This window comes from Molossus molossus, unplaced genomic scaffold, assembly GCF_014108415.1.
Source record: "Molossus molossus isolate mMolMol1 unplaced genomic scaffold, mMolMol1.p scaffold_m16_p_8, whole genome shotgun sequence".
NCBI lineage: Eukaryota > Metazoa > Chordata > Mammalia > Chiroptera > Molossidae > Molossus > Molossus molossus.
In genome coordinates, this window is record NW_023425402.1 from 66,084,999 (window position 1) to 66,106,556 (window position 21,558).

General features: G+C 38.9%; 1 protein-coding gene across 12 annotated transcripts in view; it reads left to right on the top strand.

Annotated features, from left to right (window-relative positions):
- Positions 1-21,558, top strand: part of SNX14 (sorting nexin 14) — a 79,569-nt gene that overhangs the window by 25,532 nt on the left and 32,479 nt on the right. For 8 of the 12 annotated variants that reach the window (XM_036248220.1, XM_036248215.1, XM_036248217.1 and 5 more), the window contains 6 exons: positions 1,880-1,964; positions 11,438-11,594; positions 15,316-15,391; positions 16,127-16,171; positions 16,280-16,360; positions 16,461-16,575. In XM_036248220.1, coding sequence (XP_036104113.1) covers positions 1,880-1,964; positions 11,438-11,594; positions 15,316-15,391; positions 16,127-16,171; positions 16,280-16,360; positions 16,461-16,575 — 559 coding nt within the window. Of the gene's footprint in view, positions 1-126; positions 246-1,879; positions 1,965-11,437; positions 11,595-15,315; positions 15,392-16,126; positions 16,172-16,279; positions 16,361-16,460; positions 16,576-18,138; positions 18,187-21,558 lie in introns of those variants that run through there. The other 4 variants (XM_036248222.1, XM_036248218.1, XM_036248225.1 and 1 more) reach the window with 4 other exon arrangements.

Consider the following 21,558-nt stretch of genomic DNA (forward strand, 5'->3'; position numbering starts at 1 on the left):
ATTTGGGAATTTGAGGCCTTACAATTACTAAAGAGAGTTTTAAAAATCTTATATTTACTTTATCCTATACTGTGTATATTTGTTTTTTTTTCACTTTTTTAGATTAAAAGATGGATGGTTCACTTTTGATTCATTGATCAGTTTTACTTTAATGCTTGAATATCTTGATTTGTGGAGTTAGAAATGAAAAGACAACCATAGGAAAAACAGTCATGTTCCAGTTTGATGAATTTAATGTGTAAATGGTAATGCTCATGATCTGCTTTTTTTTTTAAATAATTTTTTTTTTTTTACTGATTTTTAGAGAGAGAGGAAGGAAGAGGGAAAGAGAGATAGAAACATCAATGAGAGAGAACATTGATTGGCCATCTCCTGCATGGCCGCCACTGGGGAACAGGCCCACAACCTGGGCATGTGCCCTGACTGGGAATTAAACTGCACACCTCTTGGTGCGTGGGTTGACGCCCAACCAGTGAGCCACACCAGCTGGGCATGATTTACTTTTTAAAAAAGTGTTTGAGCCATATTTTGTATATGTTTGGGTTGACCCATGTACCAAGAGGTCGCCATATACTGGTTCGGTTCTCAGTCAGGGCACATGCCCACATTGTGGGACAAATCCCTAATAGGGGGCATGCAGGAGGTGGCTAATTGATGTTCTCTCTAATCGATGTTCCCATCTCTCTCTCAACAATAAAGAAAAAAAAAAGAACACAATGTTAATTTGCAACAAAGCATACTGCTAGCAAAAGTAACCCCTCTTGTTGAACGTGTTTGATTTTATATAGCCAAAAGATATATGTAAACTGCTCTGGGTAGTATTAGTAAATAAATCACTAAAGATTGGGAATTTACAATCTATCATGCTTATTAGATTTATAAGTCTGCGAGTTTTCCCTCTTTCTTAATTTGGAATTTAAAAAGAATTGAAGAGTTAACACAAAACACTATTGTGATGCAGTTTTCTCATCATGCTTTTGATAAAGGGAAAATATAATGTGTTGAGTTTTGTGGTGGAAGATAAGTCTGTCAAATGTCAAAGTCCAATAAACATGGCTTTTGGTAATTTACTTTATTTGCCATTTATTTTTAGTTACTTTATTTTTTTGTTTTATGTGGGCTCATATAGGCCCTCAACCCTCTCTCACTAACCTACCATAGTCACTAGTTTCCAGTCTTTATATTGAAAAATATCTATGGGGAATAATTTATCTTGTAAGCTGAATGAAAATGTTCATTTTCAGGTAACCTTAATAAACACAAGTTTTTTTGTTTTGTTTTTTTTTTTAATCCTCACCCGAGGATATTTTTCCATTTTTTGTACAGATAGAGTGGGAGGGAAAGAGAGAGAGAGAAACATCGACGTGAAGGGACACATCAAGTGGCTGCCACCCGCACGACCAACCAGGGCCGGGACAAACTGCAACCGAAGTACGTGCCCTTAGCGGGAACCGAACCCGGGTCTCTCCGGACCGCAGGCCGACGCTCTAACCGCTGAGCCAAACCAGCCAGGGCATAAACACAAGTTTATAGCCTCAGAGGGATAATAAGTTCCTTGAGATTTTTTTTTCCTTGAATGCATTTAAAACACATTAAAGAAATAAGTCATGAATAAAAATATTTTGTGAGAAAAATTTAGTATATGGGGCATGCATATTAAGATATTTACATTACTGTGGTAAGAAAAATTCTCTAAAGTTACAGTTAGTATGATCTAAGAATATAAAATGCTTTTAAATTAAGTTTTCGAAAGATTCCAAATAACACCTCTGATTTTTAAGACCATATGTTGCAGTGTCTTAAATATATATAGCATTCCTGCCTTGTAACTTAGTGATAATTATTTTAAAAGTTTTATTTTAATGTTGAATTTTTCTAGGTGGATATTCCATCTATTATAACCAAGAAACTATTAAAAGCAGCAATGAAACATATAGAAGTGATAGTTAAAGCCAGTCAGAAAGGTAATACAGTTTTTTATTACAAAATTATAGTGATTTTGTTTTTATATATCAATTTTTCACCTTAAATATCTAAGTATGAATACTGATATATTCACAAATGCTATGAAAGTATTCTTTTAAACTGAAATCTTTTAAAATAGTTTGTTAGTCATATAAATGATTAAAAACTCAAGAATCTATGAAAATTAAAATACAGTTAACTTCTGGATATAGTGTTGATTACTCTCATGTTTTATTAAATGATTGTCTGTTGCCTTTATTACTTTCTCTGAGGTATATCTCACATCTCTTCTCCCGTTCTCCTTAATGCTTTCACAGTTTTTACCTAGCCTATATACTCTCCATCCTATATACTGCATATCCTTTATACTGCTGTTGTGTTGATTTCAAAATTCTTATATGTCACCTCTCTACTAAACAAAAATTAATGACTGCTGTAGAGTCTAAACTGTATATTTAAATCCTTTTCTGTCTGGTCAAATATTTTGATCTACTTTTGTCTTTCACTGTATATTATGCTTTAGCCAGGATGACCTATTTGCAGTTTCTCATGTGTGTCTTGGCTTTTACACTGTCATGATGTGCACATAGCATATGTTTAGCAATTTTTTTTCCTGATTGAACGAATGAAATCTTCTTCATTTAGGACTTTTCTTGCTCTTAAATCAAGCTGAAAAATGTGTGTTTTTTTTTTTTAATTAAAATAGTTTCATGCTATATACTTGGTTTTTTGCCAAACTAATTTTCTTTGTATTTGCATTTGGTATTTGTCAATGTTTTCCCAGTATGTTCTGCAGAATACTATTCTATATAAGATGACCATGTAGAAGAGGTTTCATAGTCATATTTTCTTTTAATTATTACATATTGTATTCCTCTTCTGGAAATTCCCAGTAAGTACTAGAATACCAAAATCTCTGAGTAGTTCTGGAGCAAAGAAATAGCTTTAACTTTGTTTAACCCAGCACATCCCAATCTCATATGTGCATGAAACCAATTTTCCTTCCTCATGATGTCAAGAGTATAGTCAGAGTACGTTTGGAGAAATTATGTCCTAGGCAGAGTTGAAATTAAAGTAAGTTATTAGTTTATTTGTTCTTTGGTATAAATCATTTCTCAGGTATGAGAAGCATTTCAAATTATATATTTAAACATGTTTTCTGTGTTCATCTTACAGTGTTATAACAAGTAATAGTTTTACTTCAACATAGTTAAAAACTAGAAGAGTTTGAATATGTGTAATTGTTAAATAAAAATTAACTTTTAAAATCATTGTCCTGTTACTGGCAAAAACACAGTAGAAGATAGTAACTTTGTTGTAGCCATTTTGTTAATGTTACTTTACTGTTAAAGAACATAGGAAATATGTGATTTTTTTTTATTAGTAGTAAACTTTATTTTTAATTTTTTTAATCCTCACTGGAGGACTTTTTGCTTTTATTTTCAGATAGAGTGGGAGGGAGAGAGAGGGGAAGAGAGATAGAAAAACATTGATGTGAGAGAGACACATCAACTGGTTGCCACTGATACAACCCCAACTGGGGCCGGGGACTAACTGCAACTGAGGTACATGCCCTTAGCGGGAATTGAACCCAGGACTCTCTGGTCTGCAGGCCAGTGCTCTAACTGCTAAGCCAAACTGGCCAGGGTATAAACTTTATTTTTAGAGAAGTTTTAAGTTTACAGATAAATTGAGCAGAAAGTATAGAGCGTTCCCATATACGTCCTCCATTCCCCTATTATTAATATCTTGCCTTAGTTGCTATATTTGTTACAATTGATATACTATAACAATACAGTATTATTAACTGAAGTCCATAGTTTTCATTAGGGTTTGCTGTTTTTTTAAATTGATTTGAGAGAGAGACAGACAGACAGACAGACATCAATTTGTTGTTGTTCCACTTACTTACGCATTCATTGGTTGATTCTTATATGTGCTCTGACCTGGGATTGAACCTGCAACCTTGGTGTGTTGGGATAATGCTCTAACCAACTGAGCTACTGGGCCAGGGCTGGGTTTGCTCTTTTTATTGTACATTCTATGGGTTTTGACAAATGCATAATGCCATTTATCCACCATTGTAATGTACTGAATAGTTTCACTGTCAAAAAATCCTGTGTTTCACCTATTCGTCCCTCCTCTCTTTGTGAAGCCCTGGCAATCACTGATCTTTTTACTGCCTCTTCAGTTTTGCCTTTTCCAGAATGTCATGTAGTTGGAATCATATGGTAGCCTTTTCAGACTTGCTTCTTTTATTTAGAAATATGCATTTAAGGTTCCTTCATGTCTTTTCATTACTTGATAGTCCATTTCTTTTTATTGTTCATATTCCATTGTATAGATGTACCACATTTTGTTTATCCATTCATCTAGTGAAGGACATCTTGGTTGCTTCCAAATTTTGACAGTTATGAATAAAGTTATAAACATTTGTGTGAAGGTTTTCATATGGGAAAATTTTTTTTTTTTTTCTTTTTGTTAATCTTCACTGGAGAATATTTTTTCCATTGATTTTTAGAGAGAGTGGAACGGGAGAGGGAAAGAGAGGAGAGAGACACACATATCAATTGATTGCTTCCACATGAACTCTGACCAGGGCCAGGGATTGAACTGCATCACAGCCCAGGTAACATGCCCTGGACCGGGAATTGAACCTGTGACCTTCCGGTGCGTGGGCTGATGCTTCAGCCACTGAGCTATGATGGCCAGGGCTGGGAAAAGTTTTTTAAAATAGTTTTTATTTTGTTCTAAAGATAAACACTTTTTTTTTTTTTAATCCTCACCCGAGGACACTTTTGCACTTTTTGTTCAGACAGAGCGGGAGGGAGAGAGAGGAAGAGAGAGAGAGAGAAACATCGACGTGAAGGGACACATCGAGTGGTTGCCACCCGCACGACCAACCAGGGCCGGGGACAAACTGCAACCGAGGCACGTGCCCTTAACGGGAACCGAACCCGGGTCTCTCTGTACCGCAGGCCGACGCTCTAACCGCTGAGCCAAACCGGCCAGGGCTAAAGATAAACACTTTTAACTCAGACTATAAGTAAATGGAGTCATCTTTTTATTTTTAGTTGAATGGATCGATTTAATAAAATCCCCAAGTTATTTTGTCTCTATGACAATGTTTTATATTTATAGACAGACCAGTTTGACTGAAATTTATTGTTGAGTCTTTGCAAGATAGGAGATGCTAATTTGCTGCTATTCATGTAAAAAATAGTCAGCAATTATTGTTTTTTTTTTTTATAAGAGAGAAAGTAAGAGAGGGATACATCGATTGGCTGCCTCCTGCATGCCCCCCCCCCCCCACTGGGGATTGAGCCTGAAACCCGAGCATGTGCCTCAGCCGGGAATTGAACCGGAACCTCTCGGTCCGTGGGATAAACGCTCAATCCTCTGAGCCATACCGGCTGGGCAAAAAACGGTCCTCAATTTAAAAAATTACCATTAAATGCTAGATTGAATTCATTAATAACATTGTAATTAATGAAACTCATATGCACTGTTTTTTATTTTATTTTTTGGTATGTGCCCCTAGTGGGAACCGAACCCAGGACTCTCTGGTCCACAGGCAGACGCTCCAACCACTGAGCCAAACCGGCCAGGGCTGCACTGTTATCCTATCTAAAGGTCCTGGTATTCTAAATATGACAGTAAATTAGATAAAATTGCAAAAAGGATTTTCAGATGTTTGATTTTTCATTTTCTTTTTTTTTTTTTTTATCCTCACCAGAGGACACTTTTCCATTTTTTGTTCAGGTAGAGTGGGAGGGAGAGAGAGGAACAGAGAGAGAGAGAAACATCGATGTGAAAGGAACACATCGAGTGGCTGCCACCCGCACAACTGACCAGGGCCGGGGACAAACTGCAACCGAGGTATGCGCCCTTAGCGGGAACCGAACCCGGGTCTCTCAGGACCGCAGGCCGACGCTCTAACCGCTGAACCAAACCAGCCAGGGCTGATTTTTCATTTCTTTAATGCATGACTTTGTTCTCTAAATTCTTTGGCCTCATAGTTGGTGACTAACTGGTTAGACAGTAGATATACTGGTGACTAAGGGGGATTAATTTATGCCCTGTTTTTCAGCATCTATATTTTGCCTATAGTCCCAATCAGGGTTTTTCCTTTCTATATTCTTTTTTTTTTTTTTTTTTAATTTTTATTTTTTTATCCTCACCCGAGGACATTTTTTTCATTTTTTGTTCAGATAGAGCTGGAGGGAGAGAGAGGAAGAGAGAGAGAAACATCGACGTGAAAGGGACACATCGAGTGGTTGCCACCCGCATGACCCAACCAGGGCCGGGGACAAACTGCAACCGAGGTACATGCCCTTAGCGGGAACCGAACCCGGGTCTCTCTGGACCGCAGGCCGACGCTCTAACCGCTGAGCCAAACTGGCCAGGGCTCTATATTCTTTTTATCTTTTGCCTCATTTCTTTATTTTCTTACTACTTAGGACTATAGAAATCTCTCATGTCTGACAAATATTGAATAAATTCCAATCTAGTGATTTAATTTATGTATTATATGTGAATGCTTAATCACACCAGATGTTATAATTGCTTATACATTTTGAATGACAACTTTTCAGTGTTAATAACTAGTTAATACCTATTTACTGATATGGAAACTGAGGCTCTAGCATTTGATCAAGATTATATCAGTAAAAAAGTTGAACTGAGATTTAGCATAGCTTAGTCTTCTTTCATTTTTATCCTCACCAGAGGACATTTTTCCATTTTTTTGTTCAGATAGAGTGGGAGGGGGAGAGAGGGAGAGAAGAGAGAAACATTGTCGTGAAAGGGACACATCGAGTGGCTGCCACCCGCACGATCCAACCAGGGCTGGGGACAAACTGCAACTGAGATACGTGCCCTTAGCAGGAACTGAACCTGGGTCTCTCCGGATTGCAGGCCAATGCTCTAACTGCTGAGCCAAACCGGCCAGGGCTAGCTTAGTCTTCTTTTAAATCCCTACACATAACATACATTTTTAAAAGACCAGAACTCCAAATTCTTGGGGAAACATGCTTGGCAAATATTTGCATAATTATAAAATAAAATTATGTCTTGCTGAGCCAGAGTGGCTCCGTTGGTTGAGCGTTGTCCTATGCACCAAAGGTTGCTGGTTTGATTCCCAGTCGGCACCTACCTGGGTTGTGGGTTTGATCCAGTTGGGGAGTGTAGGGAAGGCAGCCGATTGATGTTTCTCTCTCTCTCTCTCTCTTCCTTTCTCTTTCTCTAAGCATGTCCTCAGGTGAAGATAAAAAAAAAAAGCATGTCTTGTAAAAATTACTTCCAACTTTGATACTCCTCCTTTTGTACCTCTCCCATAAATAGCCTTCATTTATCTTATTAGTACTCACATTATTAAAATGTATATGTTGGTTTTTTTGGTAAATGTGCTAGCATTCTCTTTCATTAAAAATAGAAGTAGCTCGGCCAGTGTGGCTCAGTGGTTGAGCATTGACCCATGCACCAAGAGGTCGTCGGTTCAATTCCCAGTCAGGGCACATGCCCAGGTTGTGGGCCAAATCCTCAGTGTGGGGGCATGCAGGAGGCGGCCAGTTGATATTCTCTCTCATTAATATTTCTCTCTCTCTCCCTTTCCCTTCCTCTCTCTATAAAATCAATAAAGAAAACAAAACAAAACAAAAAACAGAAGTAAGTAGTCAAAAATGAATTCTGTGCATTAGGGTTAAGATTTCCTTCACAGACTCCATGATTTTAAAACATGACTCAAAATGCAGACGGGGAAATATGACTTATTTTTCTCTTAGGCTTTTGAGGGCTGTAAAAAGGAGTAGCAATACTATTACTTTTAAGATTTAAGCTATTAGTTTAGTGGTTGACCATTTAAGAAAACTTTCTGTTAATATAGCTTTTATCATCAGTTAATATTTATTGAGTAATTTATCTGTTCATTGGGTTCTACCTTACACAGTTCTATAACTTTTGTGTCCTTATACCCTGGGCATAAGATACAGAATTTGACCAAGGAAGCCATTTCTTTTCTTTCTCTTTTCTTTTCTTTTCTTTTCTTTTCTTTTCTTTTCTTTCTTTTCTTTTCTTTTCTTTTCTTTTCTTTTCTTTCTTTTCTTTTCTTTTCTTTTCTTTTCTTTTCTTTTCTTTCTTTTCTTTCTTTTCTTTTCTTTCTTTTCTCTCCCTTTCTTCCTTTCTCTCTCTCTCCCCTCCTTCTCCCTTCCTTCCTTCCTCCCTTCCTCCTTCCTCCCTTCCGCCCCTTCCTCCCCTTCCTTCCCCTTTCTTTCTCTTCTTTTCTTTTTTTTTTTCTTTTGTATCCTCACCTGAGGATATTTTTCCATTAGTTTTTTTTTAGATAGGGTGGGAAAGAGGGAGGGAGAGAGAGAGTAAAACATCGATGTGTGAGAGACGCATCAATTGGTTGCCTCCTGCACAACCCTGACTGGGGCCAGGGATCAAACCCAGAACTGAGGTACAGGCCCTTGACTGGGAAATGAACCCAAGACTCTCATCCGTGGACTGATGCTCTAACTGTTGAGCCAAACCAGCCAGGGCAAGGAAGCCATTTTTTTTTTCCACATCTTTATTGTTGGATTGTAAAATGTATTACAGATATTCCACATTTTTCCCCCATTGACCCCCTCCTCCCCACTCCCGCCCCCCTCCCACCTTTTCCCAAACTATTGTCCGTGTCCATTGGTTATGCATATAAGTTCTTTGGTTTATTTCTTCCCACCCCCCCAACCCCTTTCCCTTTGAGGTTTGTCAGTCTAGCAATGAATTTGTGCTTCTTAATCCCTTCACCTTTTTCATCCATTCCCCCAACCCCTTTCCCAACTGGCAACCAACAAAATGTTCTCTGTATCTATGAGAATGTTCCTGTTCTTCCTGTTCATTTTGTTTGTAGATTCCATTGTTGATAGATATGTATTCATTGCCATTTTGTTTGTTCATACATTTTATCTTTTTCTTTAAAAAGACCATCATTTCATATAATAACGGTTTGGTAGTGATGAACTCCTTTAACTTTTTCTTGTCTGGGAAAGTTTTTATATGTCCATCGATTCTAAATGACAGCTTTGCAGGATAGAGTAATTTTGGTTGTAGGTTCTTGGTTTTCATCACTCTGAATATTTCTTGCCACTCCCTTCTGGCCTGCAAAGTTTCTTTTGAGAAATCAGCTGACAGCCTAATGGGAACTCCCTTGTAGGTAACTAGCTGCCTTTCTCTTGCTGCTTTTAGGATTCTCTCTTTGTCTTGAACCTTTTGCATTTTGATGATGATGTGTCTTGGTGTGGGCCTCTTGTGGTTCATCTTGTTTGGGACTCTCTGTGCTTCCTGGACTTGTATGTCTGTTTCCTTCACCAAGTTAGGAAAGTTTTCTGCCATTATTGTTTCAAACAGGTTTTCGATTTCTTGTTCTCTCTCTTCTCCTTCCGGCACCCCCAAGATGCGAATGTTGGCACGCTTGAAGTTGTCCCAGAGGCTCCTTACACTATCCTCATTTTTTTGGATTCTTTTTTCTTTTTGCTGTTCTGGTTGGGCGTTTTTTGCTTCCTTATATTCCAAATCAATGGTTTGCTCCTTGGATTTACGTACTCTATTATTGAAGCTATGTAAATTATTCTTTATTTCAGTTAAAGCCTCCTTCGTTTCTAACTGTGCAGCGATCATTTCTGACTGGTACTTTTTTATGCTCTTGAGGCCCTCACTGAGTTCATTGAGCATCCTTATAAGCAGTATTTTGAACTCAGCATCTGTTAGGTTGCTTATCTCCATTTCGCTTAGTTCTTTTATTGGGGTTTTGTTCTGTTCTTTCATTTGGGACCTGTTTCTTTGTATCCTCATTTTTGCTGCCTCCCTGTGTTTGTTTCTGTGTATTACTTAATGAGAGGTATGGGGCTCGCTGAGACCCGATGCTGCTCGTTTGAAAGAATTTAGGAAAAACCTGAAGCAGAATCCAAGACAGGCCAATCCTATGGTTAAGCAAGTAGCAACAGCTTGGGTGGGCTTGAAAGTTGTGTGGGGCGGGGTGGGGCGGGGCCTCAGGGAGTCAGCAGGGCGGGGCTACCAGTGTGACTCAGGTTGCTGGAGTCCCAGATATGGCGACTGTCTGCCGCCCCAGGGAAGGGCTCACCAAAGGAACAAAGGCCTCTTATAGCACGTCTTTCCTGGAGAAGCCCCCTCTCCAGCCCTCGCTCCAGTGCCAAACAGCTCAGTTCTTCCCTGTATTTCTCTGGTGCCCCTCGAGCTGCCTCCCCTCCGAGCTTAGAGGGAGAGAGTCCGACCAGTCCATGCGCGGGCCCTTTAGCGAGCTGCCTGTGGCTCCAGCCAGGTCAGCTTCCCTGAGCCTCAGTTTCTGCTGGTTTTTCCAGCCAGAAGTTATGGGGACTTCTCTTCCTGGCACTGGAAACCTGAGCGGTGCACCTGGTGTGGGACGGGGACCCCTCAGTCCTCAGGAAGGACCTTCCCAGCCGCGGGAGCCTCCCGATTTTTATCCCAGCCCGTCGCGGCGCCGCCACACCGCTGCCGCCACCCCTCGCGCCGCCGCCCCTCCTACCGGTCTGGATGTAGCTGCTTTTTTTTTATTTTTTTTTATTAATTCCGTAGTTGTAGGACTTCCATTCAACTTGATTTCAGGCGGTTTTGGATGATGGTTGTTCTGTAGTTTTGTTGTAACTTGGATGTGGTTGTGGGAGAACGCGATACTGTGTTTCCCTACGCCGCCATCTTGACCGGAAGTGGAAGCCATTTTTATATCGTAATTGCTTTAAGGGTTACCTGAATGATTTTGATGTTAAAGCAGAGAAAGTAAGAATATTAAGAAGGTTTTATTGTGTGTGTGTTTGCAGAGTATGTACATTTGATAACTAAAGATTTGTGTATGCTGGGAAATGTTTTATTTCCTTTTTTTTTTTTTTTTTTTTTTTAACATTTTGCTTTTGTTTACTATGATTTGTAAAGTAGTGACATGAGTTCAAATTCTTGTTTGTCAACGGGGTAAGAGTTTTTATTTTAATTGCAAAATTTAAACACTTCCAACCAAGCCCTGGCCTGTTTGGCTCAGTAGTTAAGAGAGAATTGGCCTGCGGACCAGAGTCGCAGGTTCAATTCTATTCAAGGGTACTTACATTGGTTGCGGTTCGGTCCCCGGCCCTTGTTGGGGTTGTGTGGGAGGCAACCAGTCGATGTCTCTCTCTCACATCAATATTTCTCTCTCCCCCCCCCCCACTCTGTCTGAAGATAAATGGAAAAATATCCTTGGTTGAGGATTTAAAAACAAAAAACTTCCAGCCAAGAGGAAAATTACTTTTTTTATATTCTGTTTGCAAAAAATTTTCTGGTGGAATATATAGTGGAAAGAAAGGAGGGCCAAGGAAAGGAATGACTATGTTAAATTATTTTTGTATTTGTTAGTAGAAATGGCTGAAGTTATTTAATGTTGCTTAACTTATTTCAATATTTATTTTTTAATTTGTATTTATAGTGGAAAATACAGAATTTTTACAGCAAGCAGCTTTAGAAGAATATGGTCCAGAGCTTCATGTGGCCTTGAGAAGTCGAAGAGATGAATTACACTATTTAAGGAAACTTACTGAACTACTTTTTCCTTATGTTTTACCTCCTAAAGCAACAGACTGCAGGTATAAATAGACTGCAAAATGTCATAGCAGTATTTGCAACCATGCCATATGAATATTGCTATTCTTGATCCTAGTAGGAGTACACTGAAACTTGAGGTTAGCCTGTGATGTGAATATTTTATTTAAAAAATATAATTTATTAAGTCTTAAAATGCCATTTTAGGTGTTGTATATTTGTGATATGTGATGTTGCTTAGAATTTTTTTTTTGGAAATGGATCCTGGGAAATCAGAGACAAATATGAATAAAATTAATTTTCTTATTTGAAATCATTATACTTTGTTACTTCCTTGGTGTTCCTATTTATTTATTTTATTAATTATTTCTTTTTTATTGAATTTATTGGGGGTGATATTTAGTTAACAAAATTATATAGGTTTCAGGCGTACAATTTTATAATACATCATTTGTAGAGTGTACTGTGTGTTCACTACTCCAGGCCAAGTCTCCTTCCATCACCATTTATCCCCTCTATACTCTCTTCTACCTCCTCCCACCTTTTTCCCAATGCTAATCTTAATGTTGTTGTCTGTGTTTACTGAACTACTTTTTCCTTATGTTTTGCCTCCTAAAGCAACAAAAAAGGTTGTTTTTTTAAAAAAACTTAATCCCTTCACCTATTTCACTCATCCCCAAAACCCCGCATCCCTCTAACAGTTGTCAGTCTGTTCTCTATGAATCTGTTTCTATTTTGTTTGTTAGTTTATTTTGTTCATTAGATTCCACATATGAATGAAAGCGTATGATATTTGTCTTTTTTTTTTAAAAAAAGATGTATTTTATTATTATTTTTAATCCTCAACCCAGGATATCTTTCCATTGATTTTTTAAGATAGAATGAGAGTGAAGGAGGGAGACAGAGAGAGAGAAACATCAATGTGAGAGAGACACATTGATTGGTTCCTTCCTGCATAACCCCGATTAAGGCCAGGGATCAAATCTATAACCCAGGTACATGCCCTTGACTGTTATTGAACCTGTAACCCTTCAGTTCACAGGCTGATGCTCCATCCACTGAGCCAAACCGGCCAGGGCAAGTATTTGTCTTTTTCTGACTGGCTTTTTTTAACTTAGCATAATGCTCGCTAGGTCCATCCATGCTGTTGCAAAGGATAAGGTTTCATTCTTTTTTACAACTGAGTAGTATTCCATTGTGTAAATACACCACAGTATTTTTATTCACTCATCCACTGATTGATTAATAATAAGCCACATTTGGGCTTATTCCAAATGTTGGCCATTGTGAATACCACTGAAGTGAACATAAGGGGTGCATATATTCTTTCAAATTCCTGTTTTGGGTTTTTTTGGAAAAATTCTCAGAACTGGAATTATTGGGTCAAAAGGCAGTTCCATTTTTAATTTTTTGTGTTAACTCCATACTGCTTTCCACAGTGGCTGTACCAATCTGCAGTCCCATCAACAGTGCACGAGGGTTCCTTTCTCTCCATGTTCTCTCCAACACTTGTTTATTGATTTATTGAAGATAGCCAGTCTGACATGTGTGAGGTGGTATCTCATTGTGGTTTAAATTTGCATTTCTCTGATCATTAGTGATATTGAGCATCTTTTTATGTCTCTTGTCCCTCTGTATGTCCTCTTGGAAGAAGTGTCTGTTACAGTCCTTTGCCCATTTATTATTACTATTGTTATTAATTTTTAAAAATGTATTTTTATTGATGTTAGAGAAGAAGGAAGTGAGGGGGGAGAGAGAGAGAAACATTGATGTGAGTGGGAAATATCAATCAGGTGTTTCCTGTACTCAACCCAACTGGACCGAACCTGAAATTTGGGCATGTGCCCTGATTGGGAATTGAACAAGTCACCTTTTGGTGCATGGGATGACGCTGAGCCAAATGAGCCACACCCACCAGGGACTTGGACTATTTTTTAATTGGATTGCTTGTTTTTTCTGGTGTTGAGTTTTATAAGTTCTTTATAAATTTTGGATATTAACCCCTTATCAGATGTATCATTGGCAAATGTGTTCTCTCATCCAGTGGGTTGTCTACATTTTGTTGATGGTTTCCTTTGCTGTGCAAAAACTTAAAAAAAAATTTTTTTGTTATTGATTTTTAGAGACAGAGGAAGGGAAAGGGAGAGAGAGAGAGAAACATTGATGAATGAGAACATCGATTGGCTGCCTCCTGCACGCCCCCACTGGAGATTGGCCCCCAACCTGGGCATGTGCCCTGACTGGGAATCAAACTGGTGACCTCTTGGTGCATGGGTCGATGTTCAATCACTGAGCCACACCGGCCAGGCTGTGCAAAAACTTTTTAGTTTGATGTAGTGTCATTTGTATATTATTCTTGTTTTCCCCTTGCCCAAGGCGATAATCAGAAAAAAATATTGCTGTGAGAAATGTTCAATAAAATGTTTTTTATTGATTTTTTTTAGAGAGAGAGATAGAAATATCAATCAGGTACCTCCTGCCCGACTCCTTCTGGGGATCGAGCCTATAGTCCAGGCATGTGCAATGACTAGGAATCGAACCAGGACCTCTCAGTCCATGGGACTATGCTCAATCCACTGAGCCACACCAACCGGGCTGGTATTCCTTTTTGAAGATATGTTTCTCACTGGCAGAAACAATTTGAACAAACTGTATAGACAAATTTGAGTTTTAAGCTATCCACCTGGGAAGAATACTTAGATGTAATTTGGTGCACTCTCTGTTGTTCTGGCAGGAATATGTGTAGATTATTCTATAAATTACATCATTATTCTTACCCAATTAATCCCTAAAGGAGAAACGATAGCATATATTTTTCCTGATGTACTTTATACTTTTTTTTTTATCCTCACCTGAGGACATTTTTTTCTTTTTTGGTATTTTGTTCAGATAGAGTGGGAGGGAGAGAGAGAGAGAAACATCGACGTGAAAGGGACACATTGAGTGGTTGCCACCCATATGACCCAACCAGGGCCAGGGACAAACCGCAACCAAGGTATGTGCCCTTAGCAGGAACTGAACCCAGGTCTCTGGACCACAGGCTGACACTCCAACCGCTGAGCCAAACCGGCCAGGGCTCCTGATGTACTTTAAATATTATTTTATTTTATTTAAAATTTTCATTTAAAAAATTAAAAATATTATTCTAATTTTAATTAAAATATTTTTATTTTAAACAAATTAATTTGTAATATTGCTCTAAATATTATAATTACAAAATAATTATACTTATTTTTACTATGTTTTATTGATTTTTAGAGAGTTAGGGAGAGTGAGAAAGAGAGAGAGAGAAACATTGGTAAGAGAGAAACATGGATCGGCCGTTTCCTACATGCCCACAAACTGGGCATGTGCCCTGACCAGGAATCAAACCGGTGACCTCATGGTGCATGTAGACTCTCAACCACTGAACCACACTGACCGAGCTATATTATACTATTAAACATATTAGTTTTAAGCATTACTTAAAAATATATATTGAACATTTAAAATATTCTAAGGTGGGAAGTGTTTTCTAATGCTCACTTAAGTCCTTTTTGCTAAGGAAATGTTTTTTTTTCTCTTAAATAGTATTTTTTAGCCAATTAAGGATTCCAAGTGTGGTCTGTAAACCAGTAGCATGAGCATTATTTGGGGGCCTGTTAGAAATGCAGAATCTTGGGACACACTTCAGACCCGCTGAATCATAGTTTGCATTTTAACAAGATTCCCAGGTAAGAACTGATGTAAATCACTAACTGTATTCACCGTTGTTTCTTTTTCCAGATCCTTGACCTTACTTTTAAGAGAGATCCTCTCTGGTTCAGTGTTTCTTCCTTCTTTGGATTTCCTAGCTGATCCAGTAAGATTTAATTTTTTTTATTTTTTATTGTGGTTTAAATTTATCATCTTAAATGTTATTATATATATAGTAGTGGTATTAAGTACATTCATAATGTTGAGCAATCATCACTACTGCCCATCTCCACACTCTTTTCATCTTACAAAACTGAAACTCTATACCCATTAAACAATAATTCTTCATTCCTCCATCCACCCAGTTCCTGGCAGCCCCATACTACTTCCTGTTTCTGTCAATTGACAACTTCATGTATTTCATATAAGTGGAATCATGCAGTATTTATCTTTTTGTGATTGGCTGATTTCACTTAGCATAATGTCCTCCAGGGTCATCCATGTTGTACCATAAATCTAAGTTTTCTTCCTTTTCAAGGCTGAGTAATAGTCCATTGTAGATTTATAAAACATTTTGCTTATTCATCCATTCCTTGTTATACACTTGAGTTGCTTTTACTTTTGATCTAGTATGATTTTGAAGAAACAGGAGTATTTTATAAACATTTTAAATGCCATCGTCAGAATAACTTTTCTTTGCCCATTTTCACAAAAGGTGAGATATCATGCATTATAGATTTTTTAGAAGTCCCTCTGTATTACATGAGTACACATGCTTTGCCATTGTTTCATTTGTTTCTTAATTTTCTACATGTTTTCATAATATGATAAAAGCTATGAGAATTCTGGACAGAATATGGTAATGGAATTATTCTGATCTGTGTTTATGATTTTTTATTAGGATACTGTGAATCATTTGCTTATCATCTTTATAGTTGACAGTCCAGTGAGTACTTAACATATTAAAAAACACTTCACATGGCATTGAATTTTGATTCATATCTGTCATATCAATGACAATTTTAATGAATTAATTAATTCTCTTTCTTTAAAGCCTGAAAAAGCAACTGAACCACCTTCCCCTTTGGTTCCATTTTTGCAAAAATTTGCAGAACCTAGAAATAAAAAGCCATCTGTAAGTATTTTCAACAATAACTTATATTTCTTTTGATATAAACAATTTTATCATGTATTTATATAGCCTTAACTGATTCTTCCTCTCATATTGTATCTAGGTGCTGAAATTAGAACTAAAGCAAATCAGAGAGCAGCAAGATCTCTTATTTCGTTTTATGAACTTTCTGAAACAAGAAGGAGCAGTGCATGTCTTGCAAATTTGTCTGACTGTGGGTGAGGCTTACCTGTGTACTTTACTAAACTCATTTTTAAGTTTTTTAATATATTTGAATATTGAGATCAGATCTGATGTTGTAGCTGTTATCTATCATGGTACTAAATTTTATTTACTAGATATTCTAAGGGCACCTATGAGTTCTTTCAAGTGTTTACTCTTTCTAGACTGGGACATTGTCTATAACTGACTTAAACCAAATCCTATTAGCAGAAAAAACTACTAAAAACTAAGTATAATGAACCAAAGAACTTAGTATGCATAACCAGTGGACACAGACAATAGTATGGTGAAGGTGGGAGGGTGCAGCGGCAGTGGGGAGGAGGAGGTCAATGGGGGAAAAAGGGGGAGACATCTGAAATACTTTCAACAGTAAAGATAAATTTTAAAAAAGGAAAATATACCCATTCATTAGCCCATATGAATAGCACTCTGTCATAGTTTTTGTTAAGGATTATTTTGATTAAATAATCAGATATAAAAATAATTTATTTTGATTTTAAGCTCTATAACATCTTGAATTATTGGATTTATGAGACACTTAATGGACTGTAAAAGGATTATTTTTAAGGTGTCTCATTTCTTTTTTAAATGTCATTTAAAAAATTTAATTATAATTTACATATGAAACTCATAGAACTTAAATGAACAGTTGGATCAGTTTAGATGAATCTATACATCTGGATAACCTGTACCTTTATCAAGATATACAGCATTTTTTATCACCCCAGAAAGTTTCTTTAGAGCCACTCCCAAATGATCCACCCCTGCTCCTGTACTTGCCAAAGCAATCACTGGCCTTATTTTTCTCACCACAGATTCGTTTTGCCTGTACAATTTCCTTATATAAATGGAATCACATAGTATGCACTTTTTTTTATTGTTGACACTATTACAGATGTCCCCCAGCTCCTCCCTCCCCTGTTACCTACCTCCACTCAGCCCCCGTTCCCCCCCATCTGGCCATCACCACACTCTTGTCTGTGTCCATGGGCTATGTGTATATGGTCTTTGGCTAATATTTTCACATTCTTTCATCCAGCCTCCCACCCCCATTTCCCTCCCCTCTGACAGCTGTCAGTCTGTTCTACGTATCCATACCTCTGATTCTGTTTTGTTCATCAGTTTATTTTGTTCATTGATGCCACATATAAATGAGATCATACGGTATTTGTCTTTGTCTGGTTTTTTTGCTTAGTGTAATAATCTCCAGGTCCATCCATGCTGTTGCAAAAGGTAACAGTTCCTTCTTTTTTACAGCCACATAGTATTCCATTATGAAAATGTCTCACAGTTTTTTATCCACTTCTCTACTGATGGGCACTTGGCCTATTTCTAGATCTTGGCTATTGTAAATAACGCTGCTATGAACAGAGGGGTGCATATATTCTTTCTGATTGGTATTTCAGGATTCCTGGTATATATTCCCAGAATTGAGATTGCTGAGTCAAAATGCAGTTCCATTTTTAATTTTTTGAGTAAACTCCACACTATTTTCCACAGTGGCTGCACCCTTTTGCATTCTCACCAACAGTGTATGAGGGCTCCTTTTTCTCCACATCCTCGCTAACACTTGTTTGTTGATTTATTGATGGGAGCCATTCTAGCAGGTATGAGGTGATATCTCATTGTGATTTTAATTTGCATCTTGCTTATGATTAGTGACATTGAGCATCTTTTTATATATCTATTGTCCATCTGTATATCCTTTTTGGAGAAGTGTCTGTTCAGGTCCTTTGCCCATTTTTTAATTTGATTTAATTTTATATTTAATTTTATTTTACTTCTTAACTCATCTTTATTGTTGAATGTATTACAGATGTTCCCCCCTTTTTCCCCATTGAGCCTCTCCTCCCCAATTCCATCCCCCTCCAACCTTCCCCACGCTATTGTCAGTGTCCATTGGTTATGCATATATGCATAGAAGTTCTTTGGTTTATCTCATCCCGCCTTCCCTCCCTCCTTCCTTTGAGGTTCATCAGTATAACAACCAATTTGTACTTCTTAATTCCTTCATCTTTTTCACCCATCCTCCCAGCCCCCACTCATCTGGCAAGCAACAAAAAGTTCTCAGTATCTATGAGTCTGTTTCTGTTCTGCTTGCTCATTTTGTTTGTAGATTCAATTGTTGATAGATATGTATTAATTGCCATTTTATTGTTTATATATTTTTTGTTCTTCTCCTTTAAGAAGACCCTTCAATATTTCATATAATACTGGTTTGTTTGGTGGTGATGAACTTCTTTAGCTTTTTCTTGTCTGGGAAATTCTTGATATGTCCATCGATTCTAAATAATAGCTTTGCAGAATAGAGTAATCTTGGTTGTAGGTTGTTGCTTTTCGTCACCTTGAATATCTCTTGCCACTCATTTCTGGCCTGCAAAGTTTCTTTTGAGAAATCAGCCAACAGTTTTATGGGAGCTCCTTTGTAGGTAATGGACTGCTTTTCTCTTGCTGATTTTAAGATTCCCTCTTTGTATTTAACCTTTGGCATTTTGATGATGATGTGTCTTGGTGTAGTCCTCTTTGGGTTCATCTTGTTTGGGACTGTCTGTGCTTCCTAGACTTGTATGTCTGTTTCCTTCACCAAAGTAGAGAATTTTTCTGTCATTATTGTTTTAAATAGGTTTTCAATTCCTTGTTCTCTCTCTTCTCCTTCTGGCACCCCTATGATACAAATGTTGGCATGTCAGTAGTTGTCCCAGGGGCTCATTACACTATCCTCATTTTTTTGGATTCTTTTTTCTTTTTGCTGTTCTGATTGGGTGTTTTTTGCTTCCTCATATTCCAAATCAGTGTTTTTTTTCTTGGCTTTACCTACTCTACTATTGATTCCCTGTAAATTATTCTTTTTTTAAAAGATTTTTTCTTTATTGATTTTAGAGAGAGAGGAAGTGAGAAGGAGAGAGAGATAGAAACATCGATGAGAGAGAACATTGATTGGTCACCTCCTGCATGCCCCCCACAGAGGATTTGGCCCACAACCTGGGCATGTGCCCTGACTGGGAATCAAACCGGTGGCCTCTTGGTGCATGGGTCGACGCTCAACCACTGAGCCACACCAGCCAGGCCCTGTAAATTATTTGTTATTTTATTTAGTGCATCCTTTGTTTCTGACTGGTCCTTTTTTATGTTGTTGATGTTCTCACTAAATTCCTTGGAGGTCTCCTTAAGTTCCTTGAAGGTCTCACTAAATCCCTTGAATGAGCAACCTTATGACCTGTTTTCTGAACTCTGCATTGGCTTGATTGCTTATTTCCATTTTCTTTAATTCTTTTCCTGGAGTTTTGTCCTTTTCTTTCATTTGGGACATGTTTCTTTGTCCCCTCATTTCTATGTATTAGGTAGAGTTGCTATGTCTCGTAGGGTTTGTAGGGTGGCCTGTTGTTGTAGGTGTCCTGTAGGATGCAGTGGCACAGCCTCCCTGATCGCCCCAGCTGGGCCCTCGAGGTGCACCCCTCATGTGGACTGTACACACTTCTGTTGTTATTGAGTCTTGATTGCTGTTGGTATGTCAATGGGAGGGATTTACTCAGGCTGATCAGCAGCAAGCACTGACTGTGCCCACTGACCTCTGGCCTCTGACTACCTTGGAGGATCAGCTGTGTAGGGGCTCACCACACAGAGCAGGACTTACTTCAGCAGGGCTCTGGTACCCACTGAGTCCACTAATTGAGTGTGTCACTTGCAGAGGTGGTTGGGTGGTGATGTTTCAATGTCGTCTGGAGCTGTCCACTGGGTGTGCTGGCTCTGGGGCAAGGTCACCCACTGCCTGTGTTCTATCCGGGACCACCAGGCTTAAGCTACAGAGTGATTCGCAGATGGTTCTTCTTGTGCTGGGCTTGGAGGTGTCCAGGAAAAGCCAAGTTGTGAACCAAGGCTGGCTGTTTCCAGTGCCAGGCCTGGGGCCATTTAACAAGAAGTATGGGGCTCGCTGTGACCAGATGCTGCTTATTTGAGAGATTTTAGGAAACTCGGAAGCAGAATCCAAGACAGGTTAATCCTATGGTAAAGTATTTGGAAACAGCTTGGGTAGGCCCAAAAGTTGGATGGGGCTGGGCCTCAGGGAATCACCAGGGCGGAGCAAACAGTGTGAACCTGGTTGCTGGAGTCCCAGGTTGCTGGCAGTCTGCCGCCCCAGGGAAGGGCTCACCAAAGGAACATCAGCCTCTGCCAGCACATATATGTCCAGGAGAAAACCACCTCTCCAGCCCTCGTCCTGAGGCCAAACAGCTCAGCTCTTCCCTGTATGTCTCTGGCACTCCTCAAACTGCCTCTACTTCAAGCTTACAGGGAGCAGGTCCTCCGAGTAAGTCTTTGCCTGGGCCCTTTAAGAGGAACTGCCTGGGGCTCCAGCAGCCTTAGTCTTCCTCAGCCTCAGTTTCCGCTGGTTTTTCCAGCCTGAAGTTATGGAGACTTCTCTTCCTGGCACTGGAGCCCTGAGCTGGGCGCCTGGTGTGGGACAGGGACCCCTCATTCCTCAGGGAGGACCTTCCCAGCTGAAGTATTCTGATTTTTATCCGCCACACGTGGGTGAGGGACCAGCCAATCTACACCTCCATCCCTCCTACTGGTCTTGATGTGGCTGCTTCTGCTGCTTTAATTTCATAGTTGTAGAACTTTCATTCAGCTTGATGTCAGGCAGTTTTGAATGATGGTTGCTATAGTTTAGTTGTAATTTTGATGTGGTTGTGGGAGGAGGCGAATACTGCGTTTACCTATGCTGCCATCTTGACCAGAAGTCTCTCCTGTTTTTTTGTTTTTTTTAATCCTCACCCGAGGACATTTTTCCATTCAGACAGAGCGGGAGGGAGAGAGAGGAAGAGAGAGAAACATTGACGTGAAAGGGACACATTGAGTGGCTGCCACCCTCACAATCCAACCAGGGCTGGGGACAAACTGCAACCGCAGTACATGCCCTTAGCGAGAACCGAACCCGGGTCTCTCTGGACCGCAGGCCGACCCTCTAACTGCTGAGCCAA